At 41.5% G+C, this 26179-nt stretch overlaps 2 protein-coding genes across 2 annotated transcripts; both read left to right on the top strand.

Moving 5' to 3' along the window:
* The first annotated feature begins 10520 nt into the window (after nucleotides 1-10520).
* On the top strand, nucleotides 10521-15802 carry LOC133890800 (CDPK-related kinase 5-like). The gene is made up of 11 exons (XM_062331359.1): nucleotides 10521-11281; nucleotides 11950-12080; nucleotides 12855-12896; nucleotides 12991-13099; nucleotides 13433-13511; nucleotides 13639-13935; nucleotides 14012-14124; nucleotides 14610-14717; nucleotides 14807-14869; nucleotides 14953-15120; nucleotides 15208-15802. Exons 1-11 carry the CDS (start codon nucleotides 10730-10732, stop codon nucleotides 15346-15348), a joined length of 1803 nt encoding a protein of 600 aa, XP_062187343.1. The 5' UTR covers nucleotides 10521-10729; the 3' UTR covers nucleotides 15349-15802.
* Nucleotides 15803-17632: 1830 nt separating this feature from the next.
* LOC133891573 (zinc finger CCCH domain-containing protein 62) lies at nucleotides 17633-21987 on the top strand. Its single transcript, XM_062332297.1, has 8 exons — nucleotides 17633-18058; nucleotides 18866-18983; nucleotides 19284-19345; nucleotides 19427-19481; nucleotides 19561-19657; nucleotides 19747-19845; nucleotides 20439-20547; nucleotides 21001-21987. The coding sequence occupies exons 1-8, from the start codon at nucleotides 17773-17775 to the stop codon at nucleotides 21795-21797; spliced, it is 1623 nt and encodes a 540-aa protein (XP_062188281.1). The 5' UTR covers nucleotides 17633-17772; the 3' UTR covers nucleotides 21798-21987.
* The last annotated feature ends 4192 nt before the right edge of the window (nucleotides 21988-26179 follow it).

Raw genomic sequence — 26179 nt, 5'->3', positions numbered from 1 at the left:
GAAAAGAAAAGAATGCTTAGCTAACTTCTATTATAACCAATATGCAAGATGATGAATATACTACAATAAATAATTTGTATTAAGTCTCATAGACTATTTATATAGAGTACATTGTGATTTGAATCTTAAACAATTCTAGAAATTAAATGAAAACTAATTAAACCCTAACATAACAGATCTTACCATATAGTCTAACACGATCCATGTGACTTGCGCGTACAAAGAGAACAGAACAAATGGAAGAAATGGACGCTAGTAGATGCGAACGATGGGGTTGCTTTCGGTCTCCCAGTACCTTGGTATGAATCTAATGCCCGAATTTCCATCATATTTTCCAAATATCAAGCATGTAAAAAAATCCAAAACTTCATCCAATATGTATGGGCCTCATTTCAGAAGATGTGGTATTTGCAATTGAAGATATTTTGTGCTCACTTTCAAACATGCCGGAGATTCTTGGTTCAAACAAAAAGATGGCCTACTTGATAGCGCAGCCGGTATGGAGTCACGTACAAGAAGCAGTGTCCCATAAATGCAGGAATAGCGACCATCATCTTCTATCCACTGTTGCTACATAATTCCATTTTGTCTATGTCAATTGCATAGCTAGAATTATCAAATCATATATTCTTTCTTTTTTAAATGCAACTTGCATATCATACATGTCCCCACCTTGCTATTATTTAGGGACCATCGACAGCGGTGGATCCAAAATCAAGATTTACCGGGACTTAACTTTTTCTTCTCTATCTTTTCTCTCTTTTTTTCTCTCTTCTTCCTCCACTCCACCTTCTTCTCTCATTCTCTTCTTCCTCGTTCTAAAAATTGTAGAAAAGATTTGGGGGCTCTCAAGTATTTTTGGAAGTAGAGTAGGAGGCACTGAAGCTCGAGCCCCCGATGAATCCGCCGTTGACTATCAGAAAAAATTCAAGAAAATATTTTAGCAAGCATGATAGAGAGATATAACGCATAGACATGTAATGTACTGCATCTATGTTACTTGCAATTTCTCTTTGCACTTTTCCTCACTATGCTTCCTTTGACAAAAATTCAAAAATAGATAACAAACACCACCGTATTTAATAAAATAGATAATAGATCAGTGCATTTGCAAATCTAGCACCTATATTCGGCACCTCAAACACCGAAAAATCGATTCCGATACCTGATGCACCAAAAACTCCTGTATTCGGCACCTCATATGCCAAAAACTCCATGTATGAGGTGCCAAATACGGTAAGTAGGACCGTATTTGGTACCTCAAGTACCGAATATAGACCGACTGCTCACGTCGTGTCGGATCGGTGCTTTCAGTACGACAGTCGCATTGTTTCGCTTTTGTCACATTGTTGATTTTAGAGTTGCAATTAATGTTAGTTTTCGAGGTGCTGGTGATACATTGACGTGTCTAAAGTCTGAGTTCACAAATATCTTTCATATGTTAGAAAGAATTATGCTCGAATAGTACGTTAATATAATAAATTTACCATCACATTGATTAGATAAATAGTTCACAGATAGTTGGTAAACAAAATAAATAGTCTTGTCTGTCATTTGCATAGTTCATAGTGCATAGATATTGAATACCTAGATCATGTAAAGATGACGAAGGAAAGTGGAGACGCAAATTAACGAAACAATGCTAACTGTGCCAGTTAATGCTGTCAGCGTAAGATAATTGTCGTCTCCAAGGTGGTAATGGAAAGTTGTAAGGATGAGTACCAGCAAATCCACCATCATTTTGAGGGTCATCAATATCCTCCGGAGATGGAGGCCTCAGAGGGAGGGGTTGTTGTGGCATGAAATTATTGTCGTTGTCATCGTCATCTTGAGCTATCATGATAGTAGCACGTGCTATTTTCTTATCGCTTGTACGCCATCTTGATGTGGTACATAAATGTTCTCTTGTAGTGATCATCAAACCTTCTCATATATTGATGTTGGAACGTCGAGATATTAGGGCATGAAATCATTATCCTCATCGTCCTTATCATTTTTTGGATGAGTAGTATAGGGTGCCCCTATACCCTTGACGTTCGCTGATCGTCATCGTCTTCTACGCGAATCAGGCATGACACCCTCGCTGAAGAACATATACATCACCAAGAAGTTTGTGATATCTTTATTGATCAACAGCACGTCTTCTAGGAATGCCTAACGCATAAGAGGAGTATCCGAATTAATATAAAAAAAGATAAGTAGGGTGAGCACATAGGAAATTACAAACCTAAATGTGGGATGCATACTAGTCGGGCAATATCACTATCGTTCTTTGTCTCCTAGAGAAACCTATAATAGAAGGATAGTCGGCTAGTTCGCACACCCTGAGATACGTTTGACATTGCTCGTGCAAGAGGGTCATAAGGTCCTCGATGGTTATATGTTAGAGCAGAGTGGTTAACACAGAACAGAAGAGTCTTGCATGCAATTTGGTCACGACTTAGATTAGGTTTGCTCTCTTTGAATGGATCATCATTTACTTCATGCACAACCTGCAACGAGGCATTAAGTGCTATATGGATCATTGTAGATGTCTATGAAAAGCATGTCCTCGAAGATCCCGTCGTAGATTTATTGATCCTTCACTGTAACGTTATGGCTCTGTACCAAAGCACGAGTCCCTGATTATTTAAGAAACATTAAACAAGTATTAAATATCATAATTATTTGACAAAGATTACATAAATTGTGTGCCAAAATTATTTGACAAACATTACATAAATTAAAAATAATTAAATTAACAATGCAATGAATAATACATAATAGGAATGACTATGATAATAAAGTCAATAATACATGTGTCGTTAACAAGTATAAGTGCACCGAATAACTGCACTAGCGACTCAACGATGATGATGTTGCACGCAATTCCTAGAAGTGTATATGTCTAGTGGGTATGTGGCCCTTATCCCAACGGCCTACGCTGGCCTCTGCTTCGTGTTCCATTGCTCGTCATCATCAATGTCCTGCCCTATGGGACCCCATCGAACATGTATCCCGCCACGCTAACTCTGTCATGCATGTACCATGAAGAAGGATTCTCATGCGGCAGTGTGGACGTCTCTAGAACGTGCTTCGACAGAGTCCGATGTGCCGAAGGCTCGCTCTGCTGGTACCACTGTGAACCCCCAGGTGCATCAGGATATTAGGTGCACTGTGCGCTGAGGAGTCGGTGAAGTTGGCGACCTGCGTTGCAGTAGCCCAGTTAAAATCACGCGTGTCACTCCAGTTAGGCATATGCTGTGGGCAGTCAACGACATCTTTGTGATGAGTCGATGCTGTAGGCGGAGGTGTCAGCGTAGCTTGAGAAGGTTGTGTCTACTACAGGGCCTGTGAACCCAGTGTACACTGCTCAGGTGCAGGAGCCTGCGTGCACTCCTCGCGATGCTCCGAAGCAGAAGGTGTCTCTCATGACTGTGCTCGAACGGGTTAGTCACGGGCACTGGACGAGTGTCTGCTATGGGAGGCTTGGGACGAGTCCATGACTGGTAGGTCATACCCCCTCCAACGCGGGGTACAACCACCTAGACCATGAATAGTGGATAGGAAGCGGGACCCTCTTGTCCTCTTATAGTCCCGGAGAGGGTTCCGATCCCTCCGCATTGATGACACGCATGCTTCCCCACAAGCTTGCTCCACCTGTGTATGCATTTCATACGCGTCTTCGATCTGTATAAGATATGGGTCATGTCAGTAATACAGAGGTTTAACCAATAAAAATTGTTGTAAGTACCGCAACAATTACCACAATATGAAGAATACGAGCACGATCCTCGAGGAAGGGTTTGGGGCCCAGCTCTACAAGTTTATTGAGTAAGGTGTCACGCGTGCATGAACGGTACCATGAAAGGTACTCCCAGTGCATGGCGTCATCGTATTGTCCAGCAGGAACGGCGATATCCATCGCGGCTGACTCCATCCACCTCTGTAGGTGCTCGACATTCACAGATGCCCAGTCACGCATGCCTCCGCCCTCCTGTGCACTCCTCATGTACGTGAATGAAATAATTATAATTTATTAACATAGATCACCAAAGGTATTAATGCTACCTACAATAACATACTTACTCGTGCTTCCGTCTGGTGGAGGAGATACTAGCACCACCTGTCGGTACTTGAACTGCCTTTGTACACGCTCAAAAAAATATGCTTCTATGTAGTTCATGTACAACAAGAAGTATTTGATCATCCATAAATTTGAGTCACACCAACAATATGATACGATGAGCCCTCCAGTCGCAAATTCATCCACTCGTACCATACGCTATGGATGCCACTCAATGAGATCGGCGCTAAGGATGTCCAAATTATTGATCATCCGGAGTACATACCATGATCTTGTTATTGACTCTATCTCAACCTAACATGCATCCACCGATACCTCATCATAGATCTCGTGTCATCTCCAATGTCATCGACGATGGGGATTAGATAGTAACTCTTGAGCACCCAAGGCTGACAATCCGAGAGGTACTCCTGGCTCCATAGCTGTAAGAGGTGTAGGCAGCCTCTAACTGATCCCCTCTTCTTTTATCGGTGGGTTGCATCACACAAACCTATGTACGTGGCAACCAGCATAGCAGATCCCCAACTGTAATGTTGGCTCATAAGGATGTGATGCGAGTTGACTCACTAACCATATAATATGGGGGATGATATAATCGTCTGTCATGTTGCAGAACATGATGCCTCCCAGTAGAACGTATAAGTACACCTCATAGTGCTATAAAATTGTAGCATCGTCTGCATCCGGTGGGTATGGGTCGAACTGTGGTAGCCCATGAATCTAGCACATGGGGAGGCTAACATCATTCTTATCATATTGCACACCAAACCTACAAGATGCCGATTATCAATGAAGCTTGAATAACACTACAATATTTGAAATGCATTACATAACAAATAATTACCTGTCTTCAACATAACAATTTTACTACTCCTTTGCTAGTCACGAAACTACTAACAGGGCGCCCCTTATTGATAACCCGGTCAGCATGGCCACATCCCTCAATGTTTTGACCATCTCACCAAAAGAAAAGTGAAACGTGTGCGTCTCAAGACGTCACCGGTCGACGAGACCTGTGAGTAGTGACTCCTTAATTGGCAGGAGAAGTGTCCTGCCACCACCCACTACGGGGGCTCCGACCATCATGAGAGCGAAGGGTAGTAGTTCTGCTCATACGAGTAGCTCGTGGAATCGAGGGTCTAACTCCTTAATCATGTGGACACTTCGGGCTCCCAACGGAAGCAACTGCAAAAGGTATCCAATACATGTACTGAATTAGTAGCAAATTATCGTGGCAATTCAAAATCACATATAATCATGGTACCCGTTGCCCTGTGAAAATCATCCATCCCTATGGTTTTCGTCGTATCGCTGCTGAAGAAGCTCGGGAAGACCACCATAAGTAATGACAATGGTTTCAAGCTATATGGTTCAATAAGTAGGTGAATAATAAATTAGAATATATTACAAGCTTTATGGTTTAATAAGTATGTGAATAATAAATAAGAATATATTAGAAGCTTCATAGTTCAATAAATAGGTGAATAACAAGCTTCATGGTTCAATAAAAAAAATATCGTATGTGATGCCAGTACCAAACGATATATTACAAAATAAGTAGTACAACTAATAGGTGAATAACAATATAGAATACAATCCATGACTGCGAATAACTTCAAACAACAAACTAAAATGCAACAACTCTAATACACTATAGTTCGATAGTGGCATGATAGTTTACTATCGGGTCAGACATGTCCTCATATCATGGCCAGGTTGTTTGCACTTGTATAGACCGTCAACAGCATCTGCTTCATCCATGACACATTTTAGCCTTGTGGCTCTAGGCCTTCCAAGATCCATACGTCATGCTCGGGGATAAGGTACCTACTTAGACTCCGTGATCGCCTTGTAGTTGCTTTCGATGTTGAAGGACTGCATCTATGGAAGCCATGTGTTCATCAATGTATCAATCGTGAAGTACAGTGCTACGTACTGTGATTCGTCATTGCCACCTATGTCCCTGTAAGCGGCTAAGACATGTGGGCACGGGATATGATATAGTTTTAGCTTATTACATATGCACTTACCTTATGAGGCCTAAGTTGATATTACTGCATGGTGTCCCCTGCGCTATACCCTGAAGCATATCTACGGTGGCACATGACCTCGAATTTATTATTGGTCAGGTCGTAGATCCTCGTCCGATGAAAGTGTGTCTTGTTCCTCCTTTTGTATATGATTTTCTCCACCTTAAGTGTGAACCGCATGCTGCAATTCATAGCAGTATTACCACGGTCTCGAAAGTAGTCCGTCATTCTAAAGAATGTGAGCTTAATTATGGCACGCAACGGTAGACCTCGTACTCCCTTTAGGATATTGTTGAACACCAATGCTATATTCGTTGTCATGATGGTGTACATAAAATGGGACACAATAATTTTAGAAGACATATTTGCATAAGAAATGGTGCAATATGATCATTTAAATTCTATGTGCTAACCTAGCACCGTGAGTGTCATGGATTAGGGCCTGACGCTCCACCGGCTTCCCCGCTATCCACTGGCTGAACCTATCACGTAAACGGCTAACGATAGTTTATCCCCCAACCATGTACGTTCACAGATGGACCTCATGTACTTGTTTATCTTCCATCATCTTGTGAGTGGTCTCATTTAACTCTCTCCATATCTTGTTAAACTTCGTCTGCTGGTTCTGCAGACACAACCCTTTGAATCTCTTTACAAGAGACTTGCTGCGGTACTTTGTATACATGTTTGCTCCCAAGTGTTGTATGCACAATCTTCTTTCCACATCAGGCCATGCAATGGAGTTGTTTGTGCTATCATACATCATGTCCAACGCATGCAGAAGGCCCTTGTTGTGGTCTGAGATGATGCAAACTCGTTCCCTGTTTTCCACGACATGTGTCCTCACCAAAGTGAGAAATCACCACCAACTATCATTGTTCTCACTCTTAACTATTGTAGAGGCGTGATGAATGATCTGATTATTTGCATTCGCAGCTATCGCTATCATAAGGGTCATATGGTACTTACCGCTCAGAAATGTGGCATCCACATATACACCCGACCTGCAATGTCTCAAAGCTTCCATGTATTCTTCAAAGGAATAACCTAATGAGGTATCGGTTAGTGGTGATGTATGACCTATTCTCTAGCTTGATCGGCTCATTTGCCATGGCCCGCTGAGTTCTTGGATCCGTTATGGCAATCTTCTGTAGTAGCCTTGAAGCATAGTTGTAAGACTCCTCGAAGCTTCCAAATAACATCTTCAACGCCTGTTGCTTCGCTTGCGACGCGGTGTGGTAATTGATCAGCATACCTATCTTAGTCTACACCTCCTCCATAATGGATTTTGGCGACAAACAAATGTACGTACCAACAAGAGTGATGAGGAGTTGGACTATGAACCTCGCATCAACGACGTGACTCACATTTCTAATAGCCTCTTCGCTGTATGTACGTGGGGTGTGTCTACTGATCATAAAATAGTTCTCATATTTCGGTATATGTGCTTGTACGAAGTAAGAACAATTTGGGTGCTTGATACACCTGAACTCATACTCCGTAGGTTAGACCAGGCGCACTTGTGGTCCCTTCTTGTCATTACAACATAGTTGCTAATAAAGTGGATGACCTCCCTCCTGTTATGAAACTGTTGCCTAACCTGTATGTCGCTATTTCGATATCCCTAGTTAGATAAGGTGTTATACTCAACGACGACATAATCCAATAGCCCAGCACCACAAATGTACTGGATCGCAGGCACTAGGTCATCGTTATTAGCAGCTTCTTCATCCTCGCTACCACCAGCTTCATCATCCATTCATCCTGCATGTACCTCAGAACGGTCCACTCTAGCTCCCTCTCTACCAGAACCGTCCTCCCCGACATGCTCTCCATCCTCTTCATGAATCACATGTTGGCATGATCCTTCCATGGTAGTCACTGTATTACCTTGCACCAATCGTGGTATTATATTTACACACATCATCGTATCAAAGTTCTCCTCCAATGCCTTACGTGAGTATAAAGCCCATGCGTTATTCTTTCTCATCTCGAACAACATATAAACAACGACCGAGCTATTTGAAACAAGCCGTGGCCGCACAACCTCTAGGACAACAATATAAGATTACTGGTTCACACGCAAAAAGCTCATAACATGTGATTTCATGCTGTCCAGGTCATTAGGTACCTCAATCGAATTCTTTATGTGCTGACAGTTCTGAATTGTTACGAGCCTCCCTTACAAAACCGCATGATGTTATATGTAATAAATATGAAAAGTCATATCGTATCTGCTAAACAAAGTACATACAATAAAATTACTACTTAGATGTATATACGATACACAACTAATTACGTCCCTCGATAAATAATAAATGAATTAACAGTATTAAATAGTACTATATTTAATAATGCTAAATATTTAAGAAATTAATCATGCTAATTAAATCATCAATATTGAATTCAAATAAAATAATTAATAATTAATAATTAATTAAAATATTAATTAAACTAACATGAAAGTTATATTGACCAAATGCTCAACCTCATTATAAATTGACTTCAAAACTATTTTGGAAGCTAGTTTTGTTAGCTTTCTTTACACCACATTTACTCTTTCAAAAGTTAGAAACATCAGCATGCCGCTCTCAACCTGGATGATCATCTACTTTTTATAGTGAATACTACTATGCCTATAATTCCTAACAAAATTTCAGTGTTCACATTTAGTAATACACTATTAACCTATTTATAGATTTCTTTATGCTGAGTAAGCTGAATAGAGAAAATGACTAGTCTATAGTGAGTAAAAGATACTGAAAATATCGCTCTATTTGACTTCATAGCTATTTCTTTTCTTTAACCAAGGGCAGAAGTTCTCGTGCACACCACTATTTTAATAGATTGAATTAAAATACTAATTAAACAGACGCACATCACTATTAATTAAAATAATTCAATTTGATATTTTTTTGGTGCATTGTGATTTTTGTCAAATCTCTCTGTCCCATCCAAGTTTTTTTTAATCTTTCTAAAAATTATTTTTTTATCTTTTACTCTTTCTTTCTCTCTCTTTCCTCTCATTGCACGACATCTTACTTCCACATATGGAGAGCATATATGCACTAGACCACCACCATACGCCACCACTAGGCTATCATATTATTAAATTAATTAGATAATATAATTACACTGACTAATTAAATTAACGCTAATTACTATTATACAATGACTAAGCAAATAATTACTATTATACAAATTCACACTAATTACTATTATACAAATTCACGCTAATTACTATTATACAAATTCACTACTATTATACAAATTTAATTGAACAGATTAAACAATCTACTTACTCTACTATTATTGCTGCAAGTATTAATTAAATACATAATTTAAGTATTTACTGTAACTCACGCAACTGCTTCTCCTCGTCTTGGCCTGATTCTCCTCTCCTCGCGTCGCTGGTATTCCTCATCTCGCGCTGCTTCTCCTCTCCACATGCTACGCTACTGCTTCTCCTCTCCTCTCCTCCCTTGTTCGCATTGCTCGTTTGCTCTCTGGTCATGCAACGGCTCCTTATAGCGAAACATGACAACACACTCGCATTTTGTAGTGAAACACGACAGCGTGTGCGTGCGTTCAAAAAGACGATAAAAGTGAAACGACACAACACGATGTGACCTGTCGCGTCGAAAGCACTGATTGATGCGATGTGAGCGGGGCCGACCTGTATTCGACATGACACACGGAGAGTTTTTGGCACCTGAGGTGCCAAATACGGTGAACACATGAGTTTTCGGTACATTAGATACCAGAATCGATTTTTCAGTATTTAAGGTATTGAATACATATGCTAAATTTATAAATACGTCGATATGTTACATATTTTAATAAATACGGTTACGTCTGTTATCTATTTTTAAATTTGTACCTGTATCTTTTCCCCTGAAAAGAACATTGTCACACGTATAAATCTCTTTCCCAAAACTCACATGCCCACATCCAAAAAAAAAAAAAAAAAAAAAATCCGAATCAACATCAATGATAAGGACTGATCATAACTCTTAACATCTGCTAAAGAAACAATCAAAACACATTCAAAATGAAAAAGGAAGTACAGGATCAAATCCAAAAAGGCCAAAAAAGAACTACGTAAATCCCGGAGTTTTTTTTTTTTGAAACGTGTGGTTTTCTTATGAAACGATTTAATTTCCATTGAAATCGATAAAAGTTCGTTTGTTCTAAACATGTTTTAAAAACCTCATGTAAATCCATATACTCTTTCACCATTCACAAGTTAATCATCAGCAATAATCTCAGAAAAAAATACTCATAAACTTAGACTCGTGGTTAGTAGAGTGCTTGCCTGCGCGTATATGTTGTACCGTGTTTTAAACCGAAGCAAAGAAAAAGTAAGAAAGAAAAAGAAGCCACTAATTAACGACCACCAGCCAGCCAGCTCCGCTAGTCACTCCGAGCCCGCGTCGCCACTTGCTGCCTTTACTCCTCTCCCACCCTCCCCGTTTCAATTCGGTTCCCTCCGCCCAGTCCCCACTCTCCCCACACTCCAAAGCTCGCCTCGCGCGCGCTCTCTTTCCCCGCCATGGCCACCCCCTCCTCCTAGCTCCCACCCCCACCCAGATCCACCTGCGCCCCCCCCCCCCCGCCCGCGCGCCGGCAGAACATGGGAGGGTGCCACGCGAAGCCGCTCACCCAGGACGCCGACGCTTCGCCGCCGCACGCCGCGCCGGCGACCCCGCCCCCGGGTTCCGCCGCCGTCACTCCCGCGAAGAAGCACTGGGCGGCGTCGCCCTTCTTCCTGTTCTCCACCCCGAGCCCGAGCCCCGCGCACCACCTCTTTGGCGCCTCCGCGGCGTCCCCGCGCAAGTCCCCCGCACCCCCTGGCGCGGGCTCCGCGTCCACAACCCCGGCCAGGCGGCTGCTGCGGCTGCCCTTCCCGCCACCGTCGCCCGCCAAGCATATCAAAGCGGCGCTAGCGAGGCGACACGGGCCGCCGCGGCCGTCCATCCCCGAGGAGGGCGGCGGCGAGGGGGAGGGCGGCGGCGGCGGCAGGGGGCTCGACAAGGGTTTCGGGTTCAACAAGGGGTTCGCGGTCAAGTACGAGATGGGGGATGAGGTGGGGAGGGGACACTTCGGCTACACATGCGCCGCGAGGGTCAAGAAGGGGGCGCGCAAGGGGGAGGCCGTCGCCGTCAAGGTCATCCCCAAAGCCAAGGTGATGTGCAGTATTCGCAATGCCTGAATCTGACCCCTTGTTTTGATATGTTCTCGGTGGAATTTATAGAGACTTGATACCCTTCCGCATGCTGGTTTCTGGAAAATAACCCTGTGAAAATTTAGAGGTGGTATAGATTTGCTAGTGGCTATCGGCTAATATGGTTTGATTTTCTCATTGCATGTGAATGCCACTTTTGATCGAACTATTCATAGAATTCTGTGGTGACATGTACTGTTCCAAATTGTGCATTGCAAACAAATGACTAACCTATTGCATACCCTTGAGGATGATTAAAATTTCTGTTGTGTGCATTCGACCCTAGTGGGTACCGGGTAGCATATAAGAATTTGTACTGCAAGTATGCCTACTTGAATGATGAGATACAAATACGATTGGGCATTGTTTATTACTTGTAAAATATGCATTTGATGTGTTGTAACTACTAGGCATTACTTCGTTTTTTTCCAAGCCAGGAGGTTCCAACTACTTGGCATTATTGTTCTATTATATTTTTTGTGCAAACTGATTTAAGCTCCCTATAATTTTACTATCTTGTATTCTGGTACCAGAAAATACTCTGAATTAGTCATAGCTAGACATGAATTTAGTTCCTCATATGTACACCTTTTTAACATCACCTGTGACTTGTTCTTATCTTTTTTCAGATGACAACATCCATTGCTATAGAGGATGTCCAAAGGGAGGTAAAAATTTTGAAAGCTTTGGCAGGAAACAAGAACTTGGTTCAATTTTATGATGCCTACGAGGACAACGAGAACGTGTATATAATAATGGAGTAAGCTTCCACTACCTGAAAAGTATCATCATGTTTTTACTTAATGCTTCATATGCTATGAGGATTTCCTCCATAATATATGTAGTGTGTTGTTATTCCTCATCATCATCACTCACAACTACAAACATGAAACAAAAATAATGAAAAGACAACAAGTTCCTATTTCCTAATTCAGTTTGCGCAGTTTAGCAGTCTTTACTTATTTAATTTACTAATTGTTGGGGTGACAAGGACAACCTTTTGGAAGCATATGAAAAACCCTACCTCAGATGTTTGAAAATGATTCTGTTAATTTGTCGAAATAGTTGGTTACCTACCTTTCGCCATATATTGTTCATTCTGTTTATCATTATCACCTATAATGCTGGACTAAGGTAGCATTGATAGTGTATAAATGCATATAATCTGGTAGTGCTTGCCACTTAGTATTACTTCATAAGTTCGCAGTGGAAATGAACTTACATTTATGCCCTTTTTGGGATGCAGGCATATAGATATGTTTCTTTTCCCGCCCAACCTTAACCAATGATAGTTTAGAAAGGGTAAAGCTTCCATAACTGTTGACATCCAGCCAAATTTCATCACTACAGCCTACAGGCCTTTGAATTTCTTCTGTTAAACATTTGTTTTCGCATTTATATATACCTTTTATACACTGTCGATGTTGGCCACTGTACTTCCTTTTCTGTATTTAACATGTCATCCATGCCATATTCTTTTGATGTTTAAAAGTTCATGTTAATTAATCATTTGATCCAAAATGCTGTTCCATAGATTGTGTGAGGGTGGAGAGCTGCTCGATAGAATACTTTCCAGGTATGTTAAAAGCAAACTTAAATTTGTTAAATAGCACTGTAGTTTACAGCAAAATATGTGCTTCAATACAACTGTTGTTTCGCATTTGCTTTAGAGGTGGGAAGTACTCTGAGGATGATGCAAAAGCTGTCTTGGTGCAAATATTAAATGTTGTTGCTTTTTGCCACATTCAAGGAGTGGTTCATCGGGATCTCAAACCAGAGGTGATGCGTTTTTCTGCATCTCTACAGTTAGTGCAGTTTTTCATGGTTTAGAACCTTGCGATTTTCCATGGTGCTGGTAAACTAACCATGTCTTACTTCTCCATTGAAATTGACAACAACTACTTGTTTGTTTCTGCTACCAAAGTACCAATATGCACTACATCCATCAATCTTGAGTATTATACTGTTCCATTGAACTATTATTTGTTCGAAATATTCCTTACATGTCTTTCTATTACATTACTTTTCAGCTTTTCCTTTCTCTGTGAATATATTCTCAACGTTTTTCATTTTTTACTTTATCATGGCTTCTAAAATATTATCCTTTTTCAGAATTTTCTTTTTACTTCGAAAGATGAGAATTCTGAACTTAAGGCTATTGACTTTGGCTTATCGGATTTTGTAAAACCAGGTATATTTCTTACTGGTCAGTCTGTGTCTTTATTAATTTATTGATCTCTAATTGCCTTGGCTACCAAGGAATGTAGCATTCACAGGTTAAAACAATCTTAAACATTTTGTTCAAATATTTTATGCAGATGAGAGGCTAAATGACATAGTTGGAAGTGCTTATTATGTTGCTCCAGAAGTTCTGCATAGATGCTATAGCACAGAAGCTGATGTCTGGAGTATAGGTGTAATTGCATATATCCTCCTCTGTGGCAGTCGCCCATTTTGGGCACGCACTGAATCTGGCATATTCCGTTCTGTTCTCAAAGCTGACCCCAGCTATAATGAGGCACCATGGCCTTCTCTGACTCTAGAAGCAATGGATTTTGTTAAGCGCTTGCTGTGCAAGGATCCACGTAGAAGGATGACTGCAGCACAGGCTTTAAGTGAGTTCCGTTCTATCCAGATGGATTCTATTGAATATTACATTGTTGTGAATATTCTTTGTGTTTTGTTTTTCAGGTCACCCATGGATCAGAAATTATAATGACATTAAGCTGCCATTGGACATCCTTATATTCAGACTTATCAAAGCTTATATCCGTTCCTCGTCTTTAAGGAAAGCTGCTCTGAGGGTCAGCAGCAATAAATTTTATTATGATTTTTATCCCTTTTTTTTTTCTGCATAGACATGAATATGATGTTGCTTAATCAGTTTTGCAGTTGCTTTATCCGACAGCAAATATATTCTGATTTTAAGGGTTGTGCTTTAAACTGGTGTATGTAGTACTGGTTAAGGAATCACAGTTATCTCCTATTAAATCTTGATCTAGATCAATGCATACAATTTTTATGGTAACCTTCGACATTTCTTTTGTGTGTGCATGGTGGGCCGGGGAGGGTGTTCCTTGATTTTGTTGGTTCCAAGAAAAGAAAATGCTTGGGCAACTTTATTGCTTTGAATTCACTTTTCTATTAAACAAGAACTTCTATTGCCAATATTTTTCTTCAAATTCTGTGTGTTTCTTACAAGCTTTCACCTGTTATATGCATGATTGTTCTTTCTTTAACGAATGCAATCTGCAGTGATCGATGTATGATCTTTCTTCATCTGCTACAGGCTCTATCAAAGACTTTAACTGTTGATGAGCTTTTCTATCTGAAGGCACAGTTTTCTTTATTGGAACCAGACAGAAATGGATGCATCACTCTTGATAATATCCGAATGGTTAGTTCATCATAGAGCTCTCAGCTCTGATATAGGTTGTCCTTTTATTTGAGTAAATCTGGTGACTCTTATTGTATCACGCTGTTTAGGCCTTAACAAGAGAAGCTACTGATGCGATGAGGGAATCACGAGTTCAGGAGATTCTTGTTTCGGTACATTTGTTTTTGATCTTATGACAACATTTTCATTCATACAAAAACTGTACCACTCACTGTATAACTGGATCTTTTTTCAGTTGAGCGCCCTTCAATACAGAAGAATGGACTTTCAAGAGTTCTGTGCGGCTGCAGTTAGTGTGCACCAGCTTGAAGCATTGGATAGATGGGAGCAACATGCCCGATCCGCTTATGAACATTTTGATAAGGATGGCAACCGAGCTATTGTAATTGATGAACTAGCTTCTGTATGTGATCTTCCTCCCCATGTTATTTCCATTCCATCAATTCGGTGCGTCTTCCCATATTTCCTGATATGTTATTCGCTCTCTCAGGAATTGGGCCTCAGCCCTTCTGTGCCGTTGCATGTCGTTCTGCAAGATTGGATCAGGCATACCGATGGGAAATTGAGCTTTCTTGGTTTTGTCAAGCTATTGCATGGCATGTCCAGCAGGTCCCTGTCAAAGATGAGATAGCTGTTGATAATCTCTAACGAGTAACAGCACAAGTTTACCCTGCCCTTGCCCCTGCTGACTTGGTTCACAGAAAAAATTAACAGGGCTAAAGAACCGTCAGATTGGAGCTTGAATATCGAGGGCAACTGTGTTGTAGTACCACCTGATCTGTCACTAATTTGAGTATAGAGTTATGCTTGTTGTTGCCTGCCTACTGATCAGTTAGTTGATAGGAAAAAGGAAAGTCTCACCCATGTCTGCAATATGTGATGTTTCTAACCGTCTTAGAATAGTCGTCATGTTCTGTTGCTGTGATTTTGGAAACAACTTTGTAATGCCCTGGTTCCTGGAACTGGAGCAAATTAGCTGCAGTCACTAGGATGGTGTTTGGAACGTGGACGTATCACTTACTGCCATTGTCAAATGTGCCATTAGACTGCGCGAGATGAAAATGCGACTTATCTGTTGTTCTTCAGTTTCTCCTTCAAGCGTATATCATGAGATAAAAATGTGTGAATCTTTCGAATTTCAGGATATGATAACATGGCAATTGGCAAGCTCCAATTGTTTCTAGTCCCTCTAATAAACTAGATTACGTGCAATTAAATTGTATTAATTTTGACTAAGATATATGGAATAGAACATTAGAACTCAACTAAATTTGTTATATATTTTGTCATGTACTCTCTAGTAAAGCTAATTGGTCGTAAGAAAACTATTTAAGGTTTGATCAACAAATTATTTTTGCTAGGATGTGATTGATTCCATTACCTAAAAACAACATTTTTTAAAACCAATATTCGATCAGCCATATGAAAATGATCAGAATTTCATTTGTCTAAAAAAGAACACATTCATAACATTCTAATTTTACAACATTTTTTAAAACCAATATTCGATCAGCCATATGAAAATGATCAGAATTTAATTTGTCTAAAAAAGAATACATTCATAACATTCTAATTTTACTATGTTTCACCCTTATTCAGCACTAGAAATCTGTGGTCGTCGGTATGTTCTTGAAAACGTGTTAATGTCGAAATATAATTTTAATCGTCAAAAAAGCTTCTCATTGACTTGAAAAATTAAGATGCATTAGGGTGCGTTTGGTTGGAAGTCAAGGTTGGATGGAATATGACCATCCCTATTTTTCAGGATAGGATGATTCAATTTTCTGTTTGGTTGGATAGATGGGATGAACCAGTTTTCTATTTGGTTGGTGGGATGAGAGTGGATAGAATGAGCCAGTTTTCTGTTTGGTTAGATGGATTGAATGAGCTGAGTTAGTTATAAATTAATACATCACATGAGAAAAATATTAGTGATTTTTTAGATTTTTGGAAATTTATTGGAGGCAATAAAAATTGTTAGAAATTATAAAAGTAGATTTATTTAGAAAATTTTAATTAAATATTGACTTATATTTTGTAATCAAACTAATTAAAATAGGTTACTAATGAGCTCTAGTTTGCCTATAAAAATATTTAGAATTTTTGGATCACTCTTATAATCTAAATAAAATCGAGAGTTAAATAAAAAAAATATAAAATCACACGTACCAACGCTCGGTAGACGAACATGGACGAGTTTGTCCAGGTTTTTTTACGGGATCGACTGATCCAGGATCTTCAACGAATATTCCCTCCACATGGATGGTACTGTCTGTTTCTGACCTTGAACCAAACAGGCGGCAGGAGCAAAAAGGTGGATGGAGCGATCCCATCCAGCCCAAGACGCCAAACCAAACGCACCCTTAGTAACCGGAGCGAGGGCGTCCTTGCCTACGGTCATCTCATCTGAGCCGTTGATTTTGCGCCGAACATGGCAATGCAAATGTGCTGTACTTTCCAGACCCGTAATTACACATGTAAAATCAATTTAAGATATAGTAATTTGAAGAAGTAAAATAATATAACATAAAAAAGGAATTTGCATGCACCATGATTGGATTCAAGTGACGTGCAATGCGGAGTTGGATAATGTTGAGGAGATGATCTTTCATTATGTGATGATCATTTATCTTGATTTAAGTTTTAAAAATAGACTGACAGAAGCAGAGAGTATGTTGCAATTAAATAAGTCGATCAAAGACGATGCGTGAAAATATGTTATTATTAATCGGTTAATTTGTTGTGACTTTTTATATTATAGGAGAAGAGAGAAAACGAGAACTAATTTTGATCGTATATTCTTTATCGTATAAGATATACAATGAAAATCCTTCAGATCTGTTATAATTTGTTTATTTTACAAAGTATAGATATAGATTTTGATTTTGATTTTGAAATTTGAAAGCAGAGTAAGGAATGGTTAACGTTGGAAGGAAGCGACACGGCAATCTTCCTTCGTCCCATTCCGAGGCGAAGCGAAAGGGGAAGGCGGAGGCGGAAGGCAATCGGAGGGTGTCGAGGCGGAGGCGACGGGTGTTTCCACCCGAGCGACGGGATGCCGGTAACGACGAGGCGCGCGGCCACGGCGGCGCCGGTGGTGGTGGATGAGGAGTTGGAGCTCGCCGCGGCGATCGACATCTCCTCGGACTCCGACACTGGGTCGGAGTCGGAGGAGGGTTCGGAATTGGAGGAGGACTCCACTAGCGACGAGGACTTCAGCGACAGCGACGCTGGTGGTGGGGAAGCCAGCGGCGAGGGGAGCGAGGAGGAAGCGGGGGCGGGGCGATTGGGCGCGGATCGCAGAGAAGCCGCATGCAGCAAAATCGCCGGTCTCCTCCGCGGTAATCACCTCGATCCCCTTTTTATCGTTGTTCTCAGGTGCTGTTCGGACGACTGCGCCGTAGTAAGTAGGTGTAGGTGGGAATCTCGAACGGTGGAAGTGTGGGACGGAATTAGACTCGCATAGAAAGCTGGAGCTGGAAACCAGATCTGTTTTGGGCATTAGGATCATTTGTGTGATTGTATGAATTCAATCCATCGGCAGCGTGTCTGTCTGATCGCCTGATGATAGGTGAAATTTACAGATACTACATCTGACTAGTGCTGGGAAGCTTATGTTTCCTCTCTAGTGATGTTAGACACCTTAAGGAAAGTAGGACTACAAAATTATTTATGCCTGTGTGGAGATTAATTTAGACTTATGTGCAATAGAAACTAGCAGGAACATGCTAATTGATTGCTCGGCTTCAAAGAGTGTGTGCTTGGCTCTAGCTACTTGATTAGCTGTAGGGGTTATTCCTGCTACTGTAAACAGCTCGGTTCCTTTTCGTTTCCTGTTTTTGCTCTGCTCCTATGATTTCTACCCTCTGTTCTATCGAATCATTATATACTTCTCCTTATGGACAGCTCCATTCCTCAAAAAAAATGGACAGCTCCAAAATAGACATCCAATGGAAACTGGTTTCTAATGGAGCTAGATGCAATCCGTGTCATGTTTGAGATTATGTTGAACATGTCATATAATACTGCCGATTTTGGTAATTCACCTCAGTGTGTTTCAGGAGTGAACACAATTGAATCCTTTTGTTGTATGCTATCCCCCTCGCCCCGCCCCCTGGCATAAGCTGATAAGCAGGGTTTTCCTGTAGGTGGGAGGAATCTGGAGGGGATTAAGTTGGTGGAGTGCAAGGCGTATTTAAAGAAGAATGGTCTTAGCCAAACTGGGGACATAGCTACTTGTGTAGACAGAATAATGCTTCATTGGAGGTTAGTTTCATAGCTCTTTCCCATCCTGAGTTTATTAAGTCATTTGATGTTTATCTACTCAGTCCTCCATTACCAGGATGACAGTTATTGACCATCAGAATTCAAAATTAGAGAATACCATTTCCTGTGTCATTTGTTTGCTCTCAATATTTTGTTTTCGTTTTTACTGACATCGTTATTTGCAGAAGGGTTCACCTAGGCAACCTTAATCTTGCTTCTTTTGGATGTGCCTAATGTAGTGGGCAACATTTTCAGAACAACTAGATACATGTAATATTTGTTTTGCCTGTTTCTCAATAGGTTCAAAGATGGGGATCCGGAGAAAATTTATCCACGGTCATCCTTCTGTATCAACTGTAAAGGTGCGATCTTACTTGGATAAACACTTTCATTTAACTGCATACAGAATTATCCTTGGCAATGGTCATACTCTCTCATTGCAGGTGATGTCTGTAGGGCCGATGCCGTCCTATTCAAACAGAAGGTGTATGGGAAGAGGTAGTCATCCACTTTTGTGTATTATCTAGCAGTCTATTTGGAATGATAACACAATCTTACCTTTTGATGACTTTGACAGTGGAAAAAGGCATGCAAAATGTATAGGGAAGCGTATAGTAGCTGGCAGAGTCATTAAGGAAAGTTATGGTAGAGGAAAGCAGCAACACACGTTTACTGTAAGGCTTGATTTAACAGTTGTGTACTGCTATGTTATTTGAGTTCTTTTGGGCCTTTTACAGATTGCATTACTTGTTGAATTCAATAGATTCAAGTGTTTTGGAGCAAAGGAGCAGGCAATTTACCACCTTTGCATCTGTTACTTGTGAAAGGGCGCAACTTATACAGAATGATGACTTTTCGTCAGGTAGCAAGAGCTCTCCACTTGGATTATTTTAGGCTTGTTTTCTACCCGCCATTTTTAGTTGTTTCTCCTAGTCATTTAGATAATAAGAAACACTTAGAGCGTCTTCAGGAGTTTGAACCAATGTGATGATATGATTCACAAATGTGGTGGTGGCTCCAGCCAGCAAGGTGAGTGCTGGCTGTACATTGCAGGTTCATGTTTATGTTTCTGCTGCTATTGCAGTTTGTTATGCTGAAGCTTTTTTTACGCAATAATTGTTGTGTTGTTTCGGTTTCCATAATGGAACTGCAGGAAACCCTGTGTTTCTAAAAGAAAAGAACCACTTAGGTCCATTTGTTATGAATATGGATGCATTTTTGCATATCATCCTGTCATATATTCAGACGATTATCTAATAAATCCTAGCCTTGAATCATGTGAACATAAATGGGATGTGTGAAATTTATTCTACCAGTTTTACGCAATTCTCATCTTGAGGATATCTACACATTTCTCAATCGGTGATTTTATACCTTGTATTGTATATCAACATTGTTCATAGGATGGCCTTGTGTGAATTCCATCCTCACATCAATTGATGTTTTTATATCTAGCCTTGGCCAAATGAAATGGAAAGACTGAAGACTCTAGAAGAGAAGCACAACAGAGGAGATGCTGCAAGGCGTGTTCGTGCTTTGAATAGACCTAAGTCTGCCGGAAACAGTAATTTCCATTCTCAAGATTGGTTTTGCATATATCTACATTAATGGATGTTTCACTGGGTCTCCTTGCCCTTTAAATCCATTAGAGGTTGCTTGAAATCTCAACCACAGTTTTCCCCTAAAAAAAATCTAGTCTGCCTGAATTTAAGAAGAAAAGATGCATTCATACATTTCTTACACATTAATGAATTTTGTATCTTTCCATGTTCATGCATGGTGTTGTGCTAATGAGTAATGAAGCATCTTTTATTCTTGTGAATCTGTGTTCTAAGTAGTAACTGTTCTATAAACATGTGAGCTCTGAGTCTCTTTTGCATTTGTTTTGTTAAGCCATTGAGTCAAGCTGCGACTCTTAATGATTATTTCAGTTTTCAAGCTCATTATCTTGAGTTCTCTGTTTGTTTGACTAAACTAATTGCATTCCGTTTTCTTTGTTTATCTATCTTTCTGGTAGCTCTTAAGGGCAAGAAAACATTGGAAAAAGAAAAGCGGTCTGGAAGATCTGACCATGGATCTAATGTCACTAAAGGGGATAAAGGCAAAAAACGTCCTGCACAATCCTCCAATTTTGATCTGCCTAACAAAAGGTCTAAGAAAGAAGGGTGCCAAGTGCCTTCCGGAAAAGAACGCACTGGGGGTTGGAGGGCAAACAAAAAAAACTGTTCCCACCTGGACAAGAGCATTTGTACCAGCCGTAGCAGTTCTCTGTGCAATGGCAGTAGAGAGAAGAATCATGCTACCTTGCAGAACAACTGTCACATGGCGCCCCTCAACAAGGGTCCATCTAGCACAGAAGTTGGGATGACTAAAAGGAACGCTGGTTCTGAGCAAAAAAACAGCATTGGTGACAGACATGCTCAATTTGAAGGAAGATTCATAACTCCAGCTTCTCATGTCCAGGCAAGTCATGGAGATTTTGTTGGAATACAGCATCCTTTTGTTGGGAGGCCTCAACTGCCGCCTCCATTGCGTGAAGTTGGTAACGTCCGGCTGCCTCACCCTGGTGGCAGCTCAACAGCTTGTCCAAACCGTCCAGATGCACTATTCAATGCTACAATGGGTTTCCGACATCAAAACACGGCACTGGCTGGTCCGCATGCACCTTCATATTTCAGGGGATATCCACCCAATCAACAGAGGGTAGCATTTCCATCGCACATGCCACAGACTGTGTACCATCCTCATTCAGAAGCAGCATATGTTGTGCCACACTTCAGATATCTTAGTGGGAGTACTGGTTTCCGTCGATAAGGCAGTTGGGTCGATGCCAGTTGCATTGTTGATAGTTGCACTGGTGGTCATATATGTGGCCTTGCTTTAGTTTTGATGAATGCCGTTTCGTTGTTGAGCAGCATTTGCCGAGGTAATTCTGCTACTTTCTCTTGCAAGACATCTGGTCATTTTTTGCCAACTATATATCTTTTTCTGTGCTTCCAGTGTACATACTCCCTCTTTAATAAGTGTTTAGAAAATTATATATACATCTCAGGAAAATATATATTTAACTTATAAAGAAATATATACATCTCAAAAATAGTATATATATATATATATATATATATATATATATATATATATATATATATGAAAGTAGTATAAACTTCAGTTATTATGTGATTAACTATAGATCAAACTGGGAGTGTGTACTCCTAAGAGTGCATACTAGTTTACTGTATATATATTTATATATATCTAGCTATAGAATAGCTAGGCTACTGGGTCAATTAACCCCTCGGCCCAAATCACCCGACTCAGCCCAAATCGCCCATTCTCTCGGGTTTATCCTTTCTAAAGATGGCCAACTGGGTCGGGCCTAACGGGCCAGCCCGCGGCATTGGAAAATTGGCCCGGCCCAGGCCCGGCACGGCACGAAAGTAAATGGGCCGTGCCGGCACGGCACGGTTAGGCGGGCCGTGCCTGGGCTGGAGCCGCGGCACGCCGGGCCGGCACGGCACGGCCCATTTAAGTTTTTCTATTTTTTTAAGGTTTTATATAATTTATTTATCCCTAATACATAAAGAGATCCTTAACAGGGTGGTAGAGTCATTGCTTCCCATGTATGAGATCTTGAGTTCGATCCCTGCATTCGGCGGTTTTTTGATGTTTTTCGGGATTTTCACGTGTTAACGGGCCGCCAGGCCAGAAAAATACTAATGGGCCTATCGTGCCACGGGCCGGCACGGCACGGCCCAATCTTAAATGGGCCGTGCCTGGGCTGCAACCACGGCACGTGGGCCGGCACGGCACGGCCCGTTTAGCTAACGGGCTGTAACGGGCCGTGCCTGACTGGGCTCGTGCCGTGCCGGGCCGGGCCGTCCATTTGGACATTTTTGATCCTTTCCCCAGTGCTCCTCATCACGCCGCCTCCGCCCAAATCCCCTGCCAGCCGCGATTAGATTCCTTTCCTTAGAGCTCCTCGCGTCGGCTAAGAAGCGCCCGTCGAGGTGCATCGGAGAAGCGGCACCCGAGCTCCTGTGCGACAGAAGATCCTGGCTAGTGTACGTCCTCACCCCCTCGGCGGTCTCACCGGCGAGAGCGTCTCCTCCACCCATCATCTCGACGTGTGCCCATCCTCCAGCTCCCCAAGGTGAGCCCTAACCCTTACGCGGCGCCCTCCTTGATTTCACCAGTTTAGGATCTCCCAGCTTCCAAGACGTACTCTGGCAACCACGCCGTTAATGGTAGATCCGAGTTGTGTTTTGTGGATTCGTCGGAGCCGGTGTTTGTTTTTCAGTATACCCGGCATTCGATGTATCTTAGGAAACACTTGATGATCACAATTTTGCAATCACTGAGTTAGTAGGCGTCAATTTATTGCAATTTGCTTATATATATATTGTTCTCTGAAAATTCACACTGATGAATGTGTCATTATGTGTGCGCTATGTGCTGTATGTTACTTGAGAATTTATTTTCTCTGAATGTGAATATCGTGTCTGCATTCTCTGCTCATACAACTGTTCTCTGAAAATTTTCTATGAATATCCGTGTGCCATGTGATTCTCTTTAGAGCTTGTCCTCCATGTGTACTACCCCCCCCCCCCCCCCCCCAAATCACATGTAATTTTTGAGCATGTTGTTGCAGCTGTTTGCATTTGCTTGATTCTTCCCCTCTTCGGCTCCTGGTCTCGCATTCTTAGGCGGCCTTCGATTTGGCATAGAAACGTCCATGTTCAATGCAGCCAGTGCCACTAGTTGTAGATTGCACTGCTCATTCCACTGGCCTACTGTGCTAGCCAAACTGCTCATGCCACTGGCCTACTGTCCTAGCCAAACTGTAACTATGTTAGTGCAGTTGTGCTAACCAAAATGGTGCAATTGTGTTAGTATAATTGTCTGACTGTGCATGAAAGATGTTGTATTGCCTATTAAAATTTTGTTCTATTCAAAATTTGCAACCATATTACTGATATCAGTTGACAGTTTTCATTGTACAAGTTTTGGAAGACTAGAGATATTAATCCACGGTATTCTTTTCTAGTAGGGCTATAGCTTTCTGGAGAGGGAAGGCATAGTACTAAAGAGTTCGTATTAACGGTTTCAATTTCTGTAATTGCAAATGACATTGAAAAAATGTCTTCTTAATTGTGCATACAATTTACTTCCATTTCTTACCATTTGTATCTACCTAGAGTTTTCAACGATTAGAGATCAATGATTTACACTTTTGTTATGTGAATTGTTTTACTGTAGAAGCAAATGCAGGACTTCACATGTGTTTTACCGTACAAGCAAATGCATGACTTCACACTTGCTACGATTCCTTTTTATTCTTTTTAACCAAATGAGTTCTTCTCGGCAATTGAAAGGGAGAGTCAAATCTTTCTCGGTAGAGACCAACCAAAAGGCATGCCGCTACCATGTGATTTCAATCACAGGGGTCGCACCTACAGTGGCGCATGTGCAAAGCTATGGACAGCCACATATGGACCTAGACCAGCGCCAAACAATTCATCATGTGGTACATTCGTGCATGAACATGTTCTGGGACGGAGGATGCGCCCCTGAGGTGTACGACACTGATTGCGTTTATGTTGCCGCATCGCATGGATGGGCCGTGCGGTTGGTAGGGAGCTCTTCTGCCAAAGAGTGTAGCTGCCGCCGGAGGAGGCGTGACAGGAGGCTGCCTAAGGGCAGTTGCGTCGGAGTGCGTACGACGAGGAGGCCACTGGAGGGTGGAGGGGCGTGTCAGGCACCGTTGGTTGAGGTGTGCTGCCACTGTGCCACGTCCCGAAGAGATCCCTGCGGATCTACTAGGGTCAGGCGCCAAAGTGACGCCAGTGTGGCTAGCTCGGGCATGCCTCCCTTGGGCTGACCGTCGTTGTCACCAGGTCAGCTCGGACTGGCCGCCATCGGGTAGGCCACCATTAACAGGTGGCTGCCGAGGGAGGAGGTGGGGTGTTGGCCAGTGGTCGCTGAGGGCCCATGCCGGATAGGCCGATGCACGTGGGAGATGGTTACCGTCGGAGGGCGGATCCACCGTAGATGGCTGCCGCCGTTGTTTGCGGTGCAAGCGGCCGACACCATGGGGCAAGCACCGGTAGTGTTCACCGCCGGTGATAAGGATGCAAGATGACGAGCACACCAGGTCATGGACTGCGTCGCCACCGATTGGAAGATCTTGGAGATACAAGTGGTGGAATAGGGGATCGTTGTGTTGAGGACGTCGTGCCTTCGATCTTTCGCTGTGTCGAGGCCGTCGTGCCATTGTTCTTCACTGTAGAGGCCGTCGTGCCTGTGTTCTTGATCTGGGTGTGGCCAATTAGCAGTAGGGCTAGAACAATAGTGTTTGATAACGTATTGTTAGTAGAAAGTAGAATACAGTAGAGAGTAGATAGAAAGAACTCATGTATTTATTGATGAGAAGTGTTTACAACATATAGAGAGTGAATAGACAGGAATTGCACCTGTAGTTAAGTTGGTTACCCCGCGGGTGTCTTTCCAAGGATTAACTGCCTAATGCAGTTATGAACCTAATTATATGATAATTGAGCATATTTATTTACAACACAATCCATAGTTGAACGCCATAGAAAAATTGACACTTATATTTCAAAAGATTGATGATAAAAAAAAAGATATATAATACATGAAATATAGAAATAATGTGTTTGTATATCAATGAGCTCTTAAATTCTTTAGCTTTTATATTTTGCTAATTATATGTATTTATAAAAGCATGTTGGGGAATAACATCATACATGGGCCTGGCCCTGACCGCCCCTTTGTCTGCTCCTGATAGAGTCTCACCCCTTGTCCATACCATATACGTACCAAACACCAAATTGCATATTTTTTTCCTTGTAACCCTGTGTCTGTATGCGTGCACAATTCAATCCAGGGTTGAATGCGACAGAAAATTTGACACGTTTAATTGATGATCGGTGTGTCACTGTAAGCCGTTAGTTGTTTAACCCAGCTCATAGAGTATTTGTTCGTCCTAGTCTGGTACTATTTGTTCAGTCTTAAGGGGCCTATTTATTTTAGTCCGTTTCTTGTTTCTATTTCTGTCAGTAGCTTAGAAGCTAAAAGTCTAAATAAATAGGTTTATTAAAAAATGGTTTTTAAGAAGATAGAATACTGTTTTTAAGAAATGAATTAGAAGCTGAGAAACTAATTAAGAGCAACATTTA

The sequence above is a fragment of the Phragmites australis genome, chromosome 14, assembly GCF_958298935.1.
Source record: "Phragmites australis chromosome 14, lpPhrAust1.1, whole genome shotgun sequence".
Classification (NCBI taxonomy): Eukaryota; Viridiplantae; Streptophyta; class Magnoliopsida; order Poales; family Poaceae; genus Phragmites; species Phragmites australis.
Note: the sequence above shows the minus strand (reverse complement) of the source record. Positions and strands in the feature narration are given on the sequence as shown.